Here is a 17,808-nt window from a genome sequence, read left to right as displayed (position 1 = left end):
AGGATGATTTTCTTCAAAAGTGTAAACACTGTGGCGCGATCAAAACTGCTGTTTAAGAATCCTACAATATAAATATGAAATATAAATGTTTGTCCAAAATATTGAAAATAAGGTGAGTGTTTGATAACCTGTTTACACTTAAGTTTGCCACATAAATTGTCTAAGTATGTGATTTTGTCACAAGTATTAATGCATTAGTTCAAACATTTATTTTATTCAGCAAGGATGCATTAATTTGATCAAATATGACAGTAAAGAAATTCACAGTGGTGCAAAATAATTTTATTTTACTACTATTCTTTGTTTACTATTTATCAAAGTAACCTAAAAGTGTAACTATTTACACTTAAATATTAGGCAGCACAACTGTTTTCAACATTGATAATAACAAGAAATGTTTCTTAAGCAAATCAGCATATTAGAATGATTTCTGAAGGATCATGTGACACTGAAGACTGAAGTAATGACGGATTAAAATGTACCTTTGCATCACAGAAATAAATTACTTAAATAAAATAAAAATTTATTAAAAAAATTTAAAAACAGCTATTTTAAACTTTAATAACATACAAGATCACTTTTTTACTGTGTGTGTGTGTGTGTATATATATATATATATATATATATATATATATATATATATACATATACATACATCATTTTTTAAGCTCTCTTTTTAAATAATGCAGTCTTGGTGAAAGTTCTTTCAAAAACTTAATCTTGCTATAAAAAGAAGTATATTCAAGATATCAATATTCAAGAATCAAGACCAGCAGCCAAAGGCAAAAGATTAACTGGAATAAGACACATTTCATTAAACAGCTGTACATCATTATTTTGGTATCTATCTTTCTGTTTTCTGCTCAAACGGATGTTAATCAGTACTGTCTGCTCTTAGATGTTATGTTTTTATGAAGTGAGGTGGGGACAGAAAGCCTGACGAGACCTTCTCTGCACCGGTCAAATGACTTGAAGAACTTTTCAGACTCCAAAATGGCTCTTCTTCTTCCTTCCAGCACGTCTTGAGCGGGGTGTCCTTGGTCCTTTTGTGGCCAGTCGTCAAGGGACTTTTGTCTTTTGATGCTGAAAGAGACCACACACAATCTGATGCTGTCATCTGTAATTGGTTGTCTGCCCAGAGGACCCTCCTAGCTGCCATTCTTTCTTTATCATTTCACTCTTATCAGTCCTTTTTCTCCTGAAGTGTCAGCAGGGCACTAGATGTGTGTTCATACAATTGGAGGGCACTGCGGCAGTGATCAACCTTGGTCTTTGTATTGCCAGGAACATTATTTTCAACTGAAAGGTCTGAAGTAACCTTTGCACCCAAAAAGCTGTTAAGTCAGGTGAGCTCTAAAAGAAAAATATAAGACAACAGTTGATCAAACAGTGTGACCAGAGCAATGAGATTCCTATCGGAACATAAACATCACACATACAGAATCAAATTAAACATCATATTGAATATAATAATCAAATAAACTGTAAAAGCTTGGTAAAAAAAAGGCTTGGTATGTAATGATAACATTTGTAAGCGTCAGATATATTGACTGCAGAATAAAGATAAGTTGATTTGTTTGGGATGGAGGACGTGCAGAAGTGGGAGGTGTCAGTGAGGCAGTACGTACCTCATAAATCAGTCATGGCATCTGAAGCCAACCCCGAGCTAGCCAGATCGAAGTGCTCAAAAATTCACTTTTATTTTCTACAGCTTTTGAAATCATAAAGTTTGTTCCTTCGTCATCATTTTAATCCGTTATAATGGCATGTAAGGTCAAAGTCCTCATTGTGAACTGTCCCTCTGTTACAATGAAAACAAGCACAGGGCTGATTTGCTTTTATGGATTATAGTCATTTTAATAATGGAGCTAAATTTGGACGTGGATAACGTCAACATGAGTCCCACCCGTGCAGTCTATTGTGGTCTCAATAAATAAATAACACGATTATCTGTCCCTCATGGCCCTTTTCTAGCTGTTACTTGGCTCACTGACGTTCTTGAAGTTTGGGTATTAAATGTGATGTGTATTTTTTGATGTGTACACCACTAAGCAACTGTTTTCAAGCAGGTTTCGCAAATACTATCTTAAAAGGTGCTGTCAAATTAGTGAAATTTCACCTGCAGAATCATTTTAGTGTAAATTGTGTAGCAATGTTTGAGGAACAGCTCACACAGAAGTCACTTTCAGACCAAGCAGCTTCATGTTTGTCAATGCAACGAATCAATTTGAGCAACTTTAACCTGTTGCGGAAATGATTCCTACTGAAATTACTGTATTTAATCAGCAAAAATACGCAAATGTCGTTAACTTTCTATGCAATCATATGGAAGACTGTTTTTGCCATGGGATCAACAAAAAATTTAATTGCAAATTTTAAACACAATATTATTTTCACAATTGTGAGTTTATATCTTGGAATTTAGACTTTTTTCACATTTGTAAGGAACTAGTTCTGAATTTTTGAGATATAATCTGAAGAATTGCGAGATAAAAACTCTATGTACAAAAACGGAAACTTCTGACTTTTCACTCACAATTCCATCTTGCTATTTTGACATTCTTTTTCTCTGAATTCTAAATGTACCTCTCGCAATTCTTTTTTAAGGTAATTGCAACTTTTTATCCCACAATTCTACATTTTTTCATGCAACTGCGAGTTTGTACCCATTTCACAATCCTATGTTTATATCTCACAATTCTGACTGAAAAAGAAAGAAAGAATAAAGGCTTCCACAGAGATGCACTATTCGCAGACACCGTTAATATATTCCAACAGTGAAAGTTTCCAAAAATAGGCGATACCACGATAAGTCCAGGCTGATTTTGCACTCTCAAAATGTGGTGACCTGCTCCATATATATAAAAGAAAGTTTTATTAGACTATACTGACAAGACTAGAGCCTTTATGTCATGTTTTTTCAAAAGCACAATTCACTTTTTATCTCCAAAACTTTTAAAATGAAGAACAAATTGCTTTTGTGTGGCTTTAAATCATTTTCTAAATTAATATCGCCCACTATTACATTGTGACTAACTACATTTAGTATGATTGACATCAATTATCTCACTAACTAGATCTGTTATCCATCTACAAGAGACGATATGCAAAGCACATTGGCCCAGACAAGAAAAAGAGCAGGCTGGAATGAAATGACGGAAAGTGACGAGAGCACGAGACTCGTGGAAAGCAGGAAATCGCCAGGGAAACGGAGGTGACAGGGACTGTGAGAGAGGGAAAGGCTGTTTCTGCCTTGTTGCTCCAGAGATTCATTGCTCTCCTCATCAATCGTGGAGGGCTGATGAAATTGTTCCTGCCCAGAGAGAGCCTCATGGCCCTCATGGCTCTCGTGTGCAGAGTTGGCATAAATCCTGCTGGCAGGGAATAGAAGTGGATTATATTGTGCAAATTAATCGTTGCTTGAATTTGCCACTTTTTCTTCTTGCCCGTGGAGGGCTTGGAACACGAGCGGCGTATTGTCTTATTTTCAAAGCTGCATTTTTTGTGCGTGTGCTGGCACATCTCCTAGATTCTTACCTTCTCAAAGGGATCATGTCAAGAATTTCAATTTGAAAAAGGAAAAGGTTGAGGATTAGCCTCGGAGAGCAATTTCCAGCTGTACGGTGTCCAAACAGCAGGTCAAAATGAACAAATCTTCATTATTTCAACCAGAAGCCCATTCTGGATTCCCCGCAGCACGTACAAAGCCACACCTTCAATGAAGAACAAACAAAGAGTGCCTGCTACCTGCAGATCACTCATTAATGTGTTCGGTTTATTTTTAGACCACTTCCCCTTCGTTTGATTGTAGACGAGCTTGGGAACTTCTCTCTCATTAGTGTTTAACACGGGACTCCTGCCGTCAAGGTCAACGGTACCCCTGTGCCTCGGCCACTGTTGGGAAGGCCTTGCCAAAACTAATGAGAGGACCACCGCTCACAGAGAACAGCTACTGCTACTTCTTTATTTTCCTGCTCTGGTCCAGACAATTATTGTCCCTTGCCTGACCAAAAGGTGACTTTTTTGCACTTATTTGTTTGCAATTAGTAGTTGTAGCTATAGATGCGACATTTATTTTATTTTTTATTTGATTAATTTGATCTATTCTTATGTTTATTGCTAGGCATTTCCACAATAATAAATAAATAAATCAGTTGAACATTTGTAACATGAATTTGCGAGGCTTCATTCGCATTCAATTATTTTGAGCTTTACAGCTAGTAAAAGTATTTTAAAAAAAAGCTTTTTACATCTTGTTATGCTGCTTCATATTTCAAACTGTAATTTCCTGTCATATCATTTTAATGTATTGTCGTAATTCTAAACACCTTTGTTTGTAGCACAGTTTTACCGTTCACTTCACTTTTATTTCTAGTTATGTACCTAACTTTACGGAAGTCTCGCACATTCACAGAAAACTACTTCCGTGTTGCAGTATCTATAAGGTGGATAAAATGACTATAAAATAAAACAGCTTATATATTGTCTAGTTTGACCTTCTGAGTCTGACAAATTAACGTTTCATGGCACCTAACGGTCAATTTGCCAAAAATAAAAAATGTAAATCCTCCAACAACTGCATATGCTAACTGAACTTTTTCCTTGTTTAAGCCAGACCGATATTTCAGTGGTAAATCTGCAATTAAGAGAAAGAAAGAAGGAAATATTCATTGCATTAATTCACCGTTTCAAGTTCAAGTGGGAAGTTAAAACGTGCTGAATGCTACTAAACCTCACGTGCAGTGCGATACTGCCCTCTAGAGGATCCTGCACATAAATCATTTTGCACACTGGCCAGATGATCATGTTGTCATTGTCAAATCTTTAATTACATTTCTAAATTCGGTATGCGACTCAGCAGTTGATCTTAAGGAGGGAAAAAAAAGCTTGCATGGCCTAAAGTTACTGTCAACGTGTCGTCTTGGACTGCTTATTTGAACTTAAATACATAGTGAAGATGCTTGGGGGTTAAAGGAAACCACAGAGTAAGAACAGAGTAAATTCTGGTCCAAATTCAGAGTAAAGTCTGGTCCAATGTCTGCAGACAATGGCGATGCATGCCAGCCGCACATTTAACCACAGCTGTTGAACGCACATGTCAGAATATTGAACGAATCTTTCTTTTGAGTCGGAGGCCTTCAGTGAATCAGTTCACAAAAGCGATCTGACTCCAAACGGTTCTCGAGTCAACTGATTTATTGACTCTATTTATACGACTCGTCTATTTGTCAGGTTCGTGTAAACTAGTGATACTGAGATTTGACTGATAGAACAAAAAGTAAATGAATTGAACAGCCTAGAAGTAGTGTTTTTTAAATAAAACATAGGACTGCTTTAAATAATTGTCTAAACGTTTTATCAACGGAATAAAACGGGCATTTTTCAGAAATATAGGCATAAATGTAGGCTAAATATATTATATTTTGTTTCTAAATAACTTTGTAATAATCGTTAAACTTTGACGGGGAACGTAATTAACAGCAATATGCGCTGCACGTGATGAGAAAAAGAATCACTCTAATGTTTCGAACCGAGCTATTCGAGAGAGCCGATTCGCGGAAATGACTCGGACTCACTGCACACTTGTTGCATGTGTGAAAGAGTTACAGCAAACTCCTCCCATGGGCGGGCGCTTCACAGCAGAGCATCTTGCTTTCTTGTCTCACCCGATGAATACTTAGTTGATAAACAGGGCTTGAGCGTTGAAGTTTTATTTTTAATGGTAGAATATGGGTGGTTACGGTAGCGTTCGTCGAAGTTGCATTGAACGTTTAAATGTGTGAGACTGGTCGTGGAAATTACAATGTGGCTTAACTAACTCTCAGTTAGGACTGAGAAGAACAAGCTGGTAAGTGAAACATTTACTCCGTAAACACTGGACTTGTAGATCCCGAGGGTCATTGAAGATGCTCCAGAGAATCTGTAGAGAAGATAAAATGAAACGTGTAGAACTTAATGACATTTACTAATGACATTTAAACTACTAATGTTTACTTTCTGACTAGTGAATACAATGTTGTAGTGTTAGTTACAGCCATTAATGAATGTTATTAGTAGTGCTACATAGAAAAGCTCACTTTTTAGATTTTTTTTTTAAATTTTTAGAACCTAGTTGTAGATGATACCGTGGTAGATAACTTAACTGGGATGTTTAATGTTTCATTCTGCACCTCAAAAGTTGTGAGCTACCCACCTAGACAACATTTTTAGGCATTGATTTATAGATACCTTCGGGGAAAGCATTTTTGCCTTTTACTTAATGCAAAAATACTATGAATATAACCCCAAATTGAAACTATTTTCTCACCCTTATGTTGTTTTGTGAATACAAAAAAATGTATTCAGTGGAAGTCAATGTGGTCCAGTTTGGTTGTGGATGCCAAATACCTTAAGTGTAAATGCAAACATATCTTCTTCAAAATATCTCTCTTATGTTCCACAGAAGGAAAGAAAAAACTCATAAAGGTCTGGAATGACATGTGGATGACTAAATATGGCCATTTTAACGTTTGGGTAAATTATTCCTTTAAATGAATTGGAAAGAACTGACTACTGAAGCATTAAAATACCATAATACGTTTACAAAACATGCTGAGTTCGCATACTTGTTTCTAAAAAAAACAATCACAGCTAGTTCTTCTTTTTTTTTTAAATTTGGTCTGAGTTTACCCAAAAGTACTTTGCATAGCTCATCGCCTTTTCTTGTCAGGTCCGTTCGTTCATTTTGTGTGTCTTCAATCTGGCAACCTGTGTCTGCCTCTCGTTTCTGGACTTAACTGTTCATATAGAATTACAATGAACAAATAAACGTTACATTTATCAGTATTGGTGTAAATGGGGGTTTAAAACAAGACTTTAAAGGCCTGTCAACATCAAGAACAATAACTATATTAGCATACACATACTTTAAATGCACCAGCTCTTTAAAACTGCTTCATTTATAGTTAAAGTTCTTGTTCTCAGTGTAAACGGCTTTTCAGAAAGTTAACGTAGACTTTGAGAGTCCACTTAATGTACTTAAGCCAGGTCAGCAGTTGAACGCGGATGATAAATGAGGCTGTTTACTCTCCGCCGGTCATGCTTTGAGATGCTGCAGCCTTAATTGCATTACCTAACTGGCCTGAGTACTTGCTCATGTCTGTTATTAGAAGTTCACCAGTCAACCATCTCACCAGACAACCCAAGCACTTGGTGAATCAATTCATATACCAGAAATGAAAGAATGAGATTATACTCAGAAACGTGATGTCTTAGTTAGTGTGATTTATGACCAGAGGCGCCCCATAAACTCAATGCATGCAAATTGTGCACAGAGTGAATCAACAGCAGTGGGAGTCTGACTTGTTTTTGGCCTCGTAATTAGCAGATGGTGAGTATGGATGCATAAAATTTTCATTCATGAATGTTAGACTGCGAATGAGCTCATTTTCTTGCAGCACATGGGGAAAGATTTGGTGCGCCATCTGATGTTGCCATCTTCTTGCTGGGTGGATAAAATACCAATTTAACCCATCACAGACTTTACAATGCAGCCTATAATTGTTTGCCCTCTCGTGGCAACGTAGTTGTTTTTGTCAGTGTGGGAACAGGGCGAACCTATTATTAGGCAGATGGGATAAATATGTAAGTTTACAGTTGGTATCAGATGTGTGTGGGATCAAGTTGTGGTGCCGTCAGTGGTGCAGCTTGTGAGCGAGACAGCTTGAGGCAGAATTCTGGGAAGCATTTGTGCATAGGAAACCAAGATGAGCACTGTTTGAACGTGTCAGCATCTGATACAGGCATCTGGTTAACTGCATCTTAACTGCCGTTTTCGCGATTATCTGATACCTCTGTGCGCGAGCGTAGCGCAGGCAGCCATCGGTTCACCAGGAAGTCTCATGTCAGGCTGCACATCAAAGGAAGTGTACTTGTTTGTGTCGTAGACGTTCTGTGTGGCTTTCATTATGACACAGGCATCTATATAAATGAGTCACCGCAGCTGAACCATGTAAATAACTGACACTGCGGTTGTATCGCACATTCTTTGCGTCACTCTTTCAGTGTACCTTGTGGGAGGTTTTGCCCGTAACGTGACTTGATCTCTCACATTTGTTCTAGCACGTGCCTGTCCTCGTCTCAACTAGACCATGGGGTCATTCCGAAAGCCCAGGCCCCGTTTCATGAGCTCGCCTGTGCTGTCCGACCTCGCCCGCTTTCATGCCAGCTCGCCCGCACTGCAGCTGTCCAACGCCAGTGTTTGGAACAGGTGGGTGGTTCCCTTTCCCAAGGATGAGAGAGAGAGAAAAGGCATTGTTTCATTAATGCCATGAGAATTGAGGGGTTTTTATAGACACGACCGAGAGTTTTTAAAAGTAAGGTTCATTTAAAAGAAAACAAAGCTGTTGTTATTTAATCGTTAACTTCCAAAACTTAAAAAAAAAAAATAATAATAAAAAATGTACATTTATCATGAATTGTTAAATTATTAATATTAATACATTTCTGGAGGAGTCGCACCACATGACATTTTACATCATGAATCTGATCTGAGCTACGCTGCTCATAAAAACACAGCTTTGAAATAATTTTGATGATGAAATTATTTGTCATGTGGTGTAACCATCAAGGAAAAGATAATAACGTGTTTTCCGTACTCCTTCAGTACAAGTGAATATATACATAATTTTCTAAAAAGTTCTTTAAATATAATTTGTACAAGTATTTTTTTTTAAATAGAAGAATAATTAATTCATCAGAGTCGCCCCACATGACATTTTTAAAATTAACTAAACTTATATTGTCAGAAACACATATGGCACTTTGATATAAGACATGTAACCTGTTTTTAGAGTATGTTGGTTTCATATAAGTTTGAAGAACTTTTGTTTCTTTTTTTGAAAGTACATAAAAAGGTTATTAGACAAATATCAAGTATTATTAATTCATAAGAGTTATTCAATTTTTTTGGTAGTTGCATCACATGATATTTTACAGACTGAATTAACTTTATTTTGTCATAGACAGGTCAATATTTTTAATAGACTCGTGTTTGTAAAAGTTGATAATGTAGCTATTTTTTTAAAGTTTGTTTCTAAGAAATAGCCTAATAATAAAACATTATTCCAAACTACTTTTCTTTTTAATTGTTTCAGTTGTTTCTTTTCAATTCTTTAATGAGACCTTTCTATTTTCTCTTATTTTGTCATTATGATATCAGGACAGTATCTATAAAAATATCTAAATTAAGCAATTTCCATATTTAATTTCAGCAATTCAAAACATCACCATGCATAGAGGTGACTGTAGAAGTCATTGTAGAAATACATGAAATGTAATAAATCAAAAGATATATCCAAATAATGACAATTTAATTGTAATTTCTTTGGTAAACATTGATAAAACAAATGAAACCATCTTTAGCTTTGAAATTAGCTTTAAGGAAGCCCTGAAATAAACTTGAGGTCAAAAAGGGCGGTGTTTACGGTCACTGTACTTCTGACTCAAAGGAGAAACCTTTCATTTTCATATATGATTTCACACTTTGCATGCCATATTTAACCTTTAGAGGAAAACCCCTTAAAGACGCACGTTTTAAGGCTTTGGGATAGGAAGCAGACAGCAGCCTTTGCCTGTACCACTTCCTCATTGAAATGGGACCTGTGCTGCCCCTCTCTCAGGAAGTGTAGAGCAGGATGTTAGTCAGAAGTGGTCGGTTGGATGGCAGGCAGTGGAAGTTTACTGGCAAGCAGACAAAAACGCTGTCTATAGACACTAAAACAGAGATAAAACATTTCCCTGACACGGGAGACTGCTGGATTTTGAAATGTTTTCACAAAGTCTTTCTGCATATGAAAGGGATGTTTTGCATAGAATTTTCTTAGCTTGCAAATCAGCGGTCAGGACACTTGAATGAGGCCTAGTTTCCTGATTTCTCAACAAACTGAGTCTTTTCTTTTTTGCAGTGTTCAAACAGCTGTAATTAAAGTCTTCCAAGGTGGGGGGCTACAGTCCAATGAGCTCTACACCCTGAATGAAAGCATTAGGTAAGAAAATAATAAAGAGAATTGCAGGCATGAACTCAATTCACTTCCTATACAATGATTTCAAGTCAAGATTAGAGATGGTTGACTCATGCCAGTAGGCAATGACCAAGAATAACCTAACAACCACATAGCAAGCAAATGGAAACCACCCACAACACTCTAATTTTGTTTTGGTGAGGGTTTTTTTTACAGGCAGGCAACATGATTTTTACTATTTTTAATTGAGAAAAAGTAAAAGGTTTTGGTTTATGAGGGTGTGTGTAACTAACTGTTAACTGTTTTATCAGGTGGCTTTTGAGGACCGAGCTGGGATCATTTATCACTGAATACTTTCAGGTAATATAGTTTTCAATTCTAAAGACATAATGAAGTCAATAAAATAAAAAATAATAAAAAAAAAAAATTGCATTTGATGAGAAATTAAAAATGTAGTAAATGTTAAACCCAGCTCACAAAAATAGATTTTAAGAACTTTCTGCTAAAATGATGGAATTGTTAGTGTTGAATGTTTTCTGAAGATTCTGAGATGAGTAATGACATATAAAAAATGTAAAATGAACATCCAACTAAAACACTTTCATATGAATGATGTATAAATAATGTTTCAGTGCTAAACTTTGGAGAGGGTTATTAAAGTTCAGAGAACTGTGAATGATATTTATAAAGTTTGTTTGTAACGTTGAGCGAATTTGACTAAACTAGAAAGCTTAATTGACAGCATTTTTATGTCCATTTGTACTCTTTTATTTCATGAAAAAAATAAAATAAATCAAGGTTACGAGGCATTTACTGTGGAAGTGAATGGGGCCCGTTTTTAAAGCGTTAAAAAGCAGAAATGTGAAGCTTAAAATTGAATAAAAGCACTAATATTAATACTTTATGTTAAAATATCTATAAATTGAGCTGTAAAGGTATTTAAATAGTTATTTTTACAGTTGTTTCAGGGTTTTATGGTATTATGTTCTGAAAAAAAATTTTGTAAGCTGTTTTATTTATTTATTTGTTTTATAAAATCATGTTAACTCTCATATTGATTATATCTTGTGATTGAACTATTAAAACAATAAATATTTCAGCATTTGCAAATTGAGATTTTGTGTGTGTGTGTGTGTGTGTGCTAATCAACATTACGCCACAAATGCTGTCAAATGAGTTTAACTTGTAATGAATCAGAATATTCTCTAAAGTACCTTCATGGCTCTTTTTGTCCAGGATCAGCTCTTGAATAAGGGTCTGACGTATATTTTGGAGAAGATTCAGCTTCACAACGGTGAGTGCTGAACCTGTTTTCTAGGTCTTATTGGTGCATTTGATGGCCTGTGTGAGCTCTGATAAGGTTTTATACAGATGTGTGTAATTCAATCGCTCCTTGCAATCTTGTCTCATTTCTCATGCCCAGATGAAACTCGTCTCCGAGCGCTGTCTGAGATGTGGGTGAGGTTTTTCACAGACATCCTGCCAACTCTTCAAGCTATTTTCTACCCCGTGCAGGTATTAAAATGATCTCACCTATCAAAGTAATGGGTTGGCGTTGGGTTACCGACACTTTGGTGACTGGTGTTTTTTGGCTGGGTTTAGGGTCAGGAGTTGACTGTGAGGCAGATGGCTCTGCTAGGCTTCAGGAACATGGTTCTGTTGAAGCTTCCTGTGGACGACATGCTTCAGGGCTCCTCATATCCTCCTCCAATCACACAGATGCTGCTGATCCTGCAGGTGAGCTCTCACCAGCTCATTTGTGCACTAATAATGTTGATTCTATGCTGCATCATGAACATTTCCACCACATCTGTAATTTTGAGATGGAAATTACATTTGAAACATATTTGGAAATGTTTTGGCTGTGGCAGCTTTAGAGTTAGTATTTTTTATTTTTTTTTTGTCTTAGATTCTCAGAAGTAATTTGGCAGCTTGAACAAAAAGGATGCACAATAAGTCGATAAGCACAAGAAATCTCTCATATTTCATATCACACCCTTCACTGATATTGTTGACTTTTCTCCTTGGTAACCAAGTGCAGTAACATTTGAGAAGAAAAAAACGTTTAGGTGAAAAAAATAACTGTTGTTGTGTAAATTATGCTACAACTTAGACACAGTCAGTGAGTGTTAAAAAATGTGTTCAAGTGTTAAAAAGCAGAAATGTTAAGCTTTACATTTTATAAAACCACTAATATTAATACTTTAAAAAAACATTATTTGAGTAGTAAAGGTGTTCATCAGTAACATATGAGAAAAATGTTCAGGGGAAAAAAATGGTTGTAGAAATAATTTGTGTAAAGAAAAGAAATAAAAATCATATAAAACATTACAGATTTAAACAAAGTGCACGCATCCAGCAGGCAAACAATTAAATATATATTTTTATGCTATAAATATTGAATATAAATTGTTTGTGTTTATTATATGTCTATTGAGACCTTAATAGTTCTAAAAATGTTATGACATTTTTATAACATTTGTTATAAAATGTTATAAAATTTTTAGGCAAAATCCTGAAAATTGTATATATGAAAAGTTATATATTGATATATAGGCCTCTAATTTGACCTTAAAATTGTTGTTAGTAACTAAAAGCAAAACTAAATAATAAAATAGAAAACAAAAATAAATATTAGATGAAAAATGAAACTTAAAAACCTTGAAAATGACAAATTGTGCCTTGGCAACTTATTTATATAAAATAAGTTGAACTGCTAAACTAATTAAATAATAATACAAAAATAATAATAAATTAAAGCTAAATATAAATATTTTGTGAGGGGGAAAAAGATACAAGCACATAACAAATTAAAAAGCACATAACCAATTAGAAATAAAAATGAAATCTGAAAATTAATTTTAAATTTAAAAGCTAAATTCAAAACAACAAAATACAATATATATATTGTTGTTTTGAATTTAGCTTTTAAATTTAAAATTAATTTTCAGATTTCATTTATATATATATAATACTAAAATAATACAGATAAAAAAGATGTCTATTTTAATAAAAATCAACAACTGAGAAATAAATGTTAGGCAAACATACACAAACTGTTGTTAATGCACAGGTGAGAATATGAGGCAGAGATATGAAGAGAAATGAACGTTAGGAGAGTATTCCCTGAGTGCTGGTGTGGGAACATCTACAGATCTGCTTTGTGTTGCTGTAATCTCAGATGAGATTTGAAGAGCCTCCATGAAACCAAGCACCTTGACCCAGCGTTCATTTTTCAAATACGGCTCCTCCATACAAAAGAAATTTGTCAGCTTTGTTCCAGAACAAGGCTGAGTACCGCAGGGATACAGTGTCATGCTTAAGGGCATAATGGTGATGAAGCACTCCGATGTGTCATCCGTTCCTCATTTACTCCCACTTGTCAGCTGTCTTGGGACTGAACCCAGATATTTAACTATTCATGTACCAGCAGTGATTATCGCCTCCTTGTTTTGGATCCTTATTTTCATGATGTTTGTTTTTTGGGGCAGGGCATTCATGAACCTAATGGACCTACGCAAGAGTATTTCCGGCTCGAGAGGCTAGTGGACATGGTTATATCTCCCTACCTGAGTAACTACCTCTACATGAACCCAAGCGATTCCTCTTCAGGTGCTCTGTCTTTCTTTTTTTTGTGGGCGGGGGGCAGGGTGTTGTGGATCAATGACATGATGCCCTTTATTTATATCTTTATGGTGAATGTAATTTATATTCCTGAAAAAAAATGATTATTATATATTTTTTTTTAAAGGTGTACTAAAGTCAAATCTGTCAGGTTGGTATAACTGTCCAAATATCATACAGAAAATTAATATCATGCAGACAAATGCCTCATAAAAACAATAGTTTATTTAGTAGCTTGGCTTAACCTTTTAATATTATTTATTATATATGTTTTTTTTTACAAAACAGCTTCACTATTATTCAATGTTGTTTATTAATAATAAAAACTAAACTTTTGTCCACTAAATTACAATCATATTGTGTAACCAACATAAAGAAAAAAGTGCAATAATTATCGTAAAATATCAGATAATTTGACATTTTTATAACAAGACTCCCAATTTTTTTTTATTAATAATTCCTGATATTTTAATAATATATGTGCAACTATATTTGCAACTATAATTTGACCCTTTATGGCAAAGTTAATTTATTGAAAAAATGTCATATGGTGTAACTCCCCATACATGTTATAATTTATCATATTTGTAAAAATGTCTTTGTACCTTAAAAATATATTATTAATAATAAAAAATATATACGGTATGTCATATAGAAAAAAAATACTTAAAGTCATATAGTGGAACCAACATGCAGAATCTTAGAAGTCTTAAGATCAAAAAGTTTATTAAAATATCAGATAATTTGACCATTTCATGAGAAGGCAAAGTTCATGTTTTTAAATGTCATGTGGCGCAACTCCCCAAAAACCTAATGATGTTTATGAATTGATAATTCATGATTTTCTAAAACTCCTGTGTACTTTTATTATTACCAGTAATTATTTTCTTAAAAAACGTTTTAACCCTCATTACTGTAGAGTTGCACAAAACACAAAGTGTACCATGGGCATTACAGTGGAACACTAACAGGTTAATAAATAAATAAAGTAAGTTATTTTATTGATGATTATACCACATGACATTTTTAGCGTCAGTTTCTTGAAAATAATATAAAAGTGTATCAAACCCATGTGAAACAGACAGATATTCATGTCATTGACCGAAGATAGACTGCATGTTGCAGTCAGCGTTAAATCTAACCAGCATCATAATCGCTTCCCCCACAGAGGACCATCTGGAAGGCCTGAGGTTAGTTCCCACTCCACACCTCAGTCAACCTGAGATTATGGTGACACATTGTGCCCACGAGTCTTTCCTGGCACCTCTAATCGAACACGAGGGTGAAGCCTACTTGGAAAGGACCGGTGGTGGCCGACGACACACAGTCGCCAATGTGCATTCAGACATCCAGCTCCTGTCCATGAAAAACAGGATGTGTTCAGGAAAAGTGGAGGTCAGTGACAAGAGACCAAGAAAAGAGACCAAAAGGACAGCTAAGACTTTCTGCAGTGAACCGGCCTTTTTTGACTCACGGCCAGGTGGTGTGGAAATCCTTAGAGGGAAAAGCACTGCAGAGATGAAGTGTGGCCTAACTGGTTAAAAAAGCCTCTCTCTCACGATCTCAAAACACCCACTGAGATCTTGTATAGCTACAATAACTGAGACAAGCTAGAACGTGTACTCTTAATACAATATGGACTCTTCTGCTGTGAAAATGTGAGCTGTGTTGTGTGCTAAATACTGTTTGGCCTGTCAGTGTAGCCTGTTTTTAAGAGCTTGGAGGGTGGAGGTTGGCTGAAGATGCTTTCGCTTCAGCCGTTTCTTGTAAAGTACACCGAACGTCACACTTCTTTCTGTCGTGGAGGTGGTAAAGCGGTGTGAAAGTATGCTGGTGAGCAAACAGTTTACAAAGGTACAGCCGAAAGCATACTGAGACAAACTAACGACACTTCCTTACAATTAACGTCTTTATCTTAAGCGGTCTTACCGTTTCATTTCTATGTAGTGGAAACTAAACATGCTGACATGAGGAAAAAGAAGATTTTTAGTCTTTTTTGAATGCTTTTTTTTATTTTATGAAATGTTAATATTTAAAAACATTTAATTTAAAAATAATTAAAAAGGAAAATTCAATGTGTGTGTGTAAAATAATGTGTATTTTTGTAGTAATGCATTTTTTGGAGAAAGTGTTTTTGAAATCATTCTTGATTCTTCCTTCGGCTCTGGGCTGTACGTCTAAGGTTTGAGTCGATGTCTTTAGAGGTCCATGTGAGCATTTCTTTGCGGCTCTGGCATACAGTTTAGAGTTCCTTGAGCAGATTAGCTGTTAAGGAGCTTTAGATGCTGTTTTCAACGTCAACATCACCTCAGAAAGCCTTTGTGGCGGTGTTTCAGATTGTGAGCTGCCAAAGAGCTTAGTTGCAAGTGTACTAATCAAGGACTTTTGACCTTGGTTATGTGTTCATCAAAGACCATGTTTTGTTTGCTTTTTGGGATTTTATTTTGTTATTTTAGCTGGGTTGAATGCATAATGTGAATATTTAAAAACATCATTTTTAATTGAATTTGGAGTGAAAATGTGCTTAATGTCACAATACATAAAAAAAATAATTCAAAAAAACATAATTTTCATCTTTGTGTGTGTGTATGTGTGTATGTGTGTGTGTGTTTTAGATCTGGCAGAAGGAGCCAGACAGTTTCTCTTCTGACTGCCACTGTAAGAAAGTTCGCTGTAATCTTATTTGAGGTGATTACTTCAGTAATGCGTTCCTATTAAGAAGATAGGGAAATTGTGCAGCCGAAGGGCATGGATTTACTGGTCTTTGATGCCATCTCCTGGAAGGTTCACTTGACTGCAGCTCACAGTCAGTAAATAAAAATGAGTTCCTGTTTCTTACATTTCTATTTTTAGAGTTAAAAGCTGAGAGTAGAGTACTATATTCAAATTTGAAAACCATTCAAAATCATTAAAACAGCTACATTAGCAGTGGGAAGTTTAATTGTTGTTTTTTTTTAATACAGTGGGGGTCAAAATTATTAGAACATTATTATTTCGACCAGCTAAAATAAATAGCAATAATCCAGTGAGATGTTGTTTGGAAATGTACACTGATATTTCCTACTGACACACTTTAAACCATTTTTAGCTGGTGAAAACACTAGTGTTCTAATAATATTGGCCACCACTGTATCTCTTTAATCAGATGCTACAGTGAATATGACTACATTTGGTCATTCTTATATTGCATTTTGTCTTGTATTATTGTTTATAACATAAAAGAGCCCATTTTACGTTAAGTTTAGTGTAATTCTTATTCTATAGGCCATAGTTTTGGGTCAAATTGAACCTTGATTTTAAGAACCTTTGAGGTTTTGTTTAAATATATTAATCATATTTGACACCAAAAATTGTTCACTGTACCATGAAGCTGGATTAGCTGGCTAGCCAGGTAAATTTCAGTTTACTTTGCACCAATCCTGGATTTTAGGTAGCATGAAAGTGGCTTGGCTTTTAGCTGCATTCATTTCCACAGTAACTCCACGGCTAACCTGCTCCGGGTCAGGGGTCTGTACCATGATGGTAGATGAACAAATTCAGATTTACAGGATTAGTTTTGAGTTGACAAAACCAAACATCTCCAATCCGGCTTTGTTGGGACCATGATGCTATTAATCAACTTTCTTTGTCAACTCAGGCTTTGATCCTGAGTCTGTGGAGCGCGTGCACATGCTTATGTGACATCACTGGTGAACAGCCAATCACGAGCCTTGCAACACAAAGCATGTTTGATTTACTTCTTGCGAGAGACCCAGCGAGAATCAAAACTCATTTTTGAATCTCGCTGTTAACTTTTGTTAAATCAGTTTATACATTTGAAAATATATTGATAGAGACTCGAACATGTAAGGTCAGATTTTTTTTTTTTTAATAGCACAATCTATTGATACTACAGCTTATTTATATCACATGATCTATATACATTAATATTTATTTAAAATAAACAATTTATAATAACTGTTAAACTAAAATTGCTTGTGTGCAATAGATAAATAATAATAATAATATGAATCCAAATAATTATATAAATCATAAAATGACTTCGTAATTATCATTAAAGCCTTTTTTTTTTGGCATTAGTGACCTTTAATTTGGAGCGAGATAAACTTGAGTGACTTTGTGTCAGACGTGTCATATATATATATATATATATATATATATTGTCTGTGTTAAATGATAATTA

The 17,808-nt window shown here is 35.1% G+C and overlaps 1 protein-coding gene across 2 annotated transcripts; it reads left to right on the top strand.

Moving 5' to 3' along the window:
- Nucleotides 1-5,628: 5,628 nt before the first annotated feature.
- Nucleotides 5,629-16,153, top strand: LOC113043361 (proline-rich protein 5-like). Of its 2 annotated transcripts, XM_026202693.1 has the most exons (9): nt 5,639-5,848; nt 8,101-8,248; nt 9,945-10,025; nt 10,313-10,361; nt 11,238-11,295; nt 11,425-11,516; nt 11,604-11,738; nt 13,493-13,613; nt 14,794-16,153. In XM_026202693.1, exons 2-9 carry the CDS (start codon nt 8,130-8,132, stop codon nt 15,165-15,167), a joined length of 1,029 nt encoding a protein of 342 aa, XP_026058478.1. In that variant the 5' UTR covers nt 5,639-5,848; nt 8,101-8,129; the 3' UTR covers nt 15,168-16,153. The 2 variants fall into 2 exon arrangements, with proteins under 2 accessions (XP_026058479.1, XP_026058478.1); XM_026202694.1 differs by lacking the exons at nt 13,493-13,613; nt 14,794-16,153 and adding an exon at nt 11,911-12,428 and having other exon boundaries at nt 5,629-5,848.
- Nucleotides 16,154-17,808: the final 1,655 nt, after the last annotated feature.

Source organism: Carassius auratus, chromosome 25, assembly GCF_003368295.1.
Source record: "Carassius auratus strain Wakin chromosome 25, ASM336829v1, whole genome shotgun sequence".
NCBI lineage: Eukaryota > Metazoa > Chordata > Actinopteri > Cypriniformes > Cyprinidae > Carassius > Carassius auratus.
The sequence above is the reverse complement of the archived record's forward strand: the minus strand, read 5'-3'. Positions and strand labels throughout refer to the sequence as shown.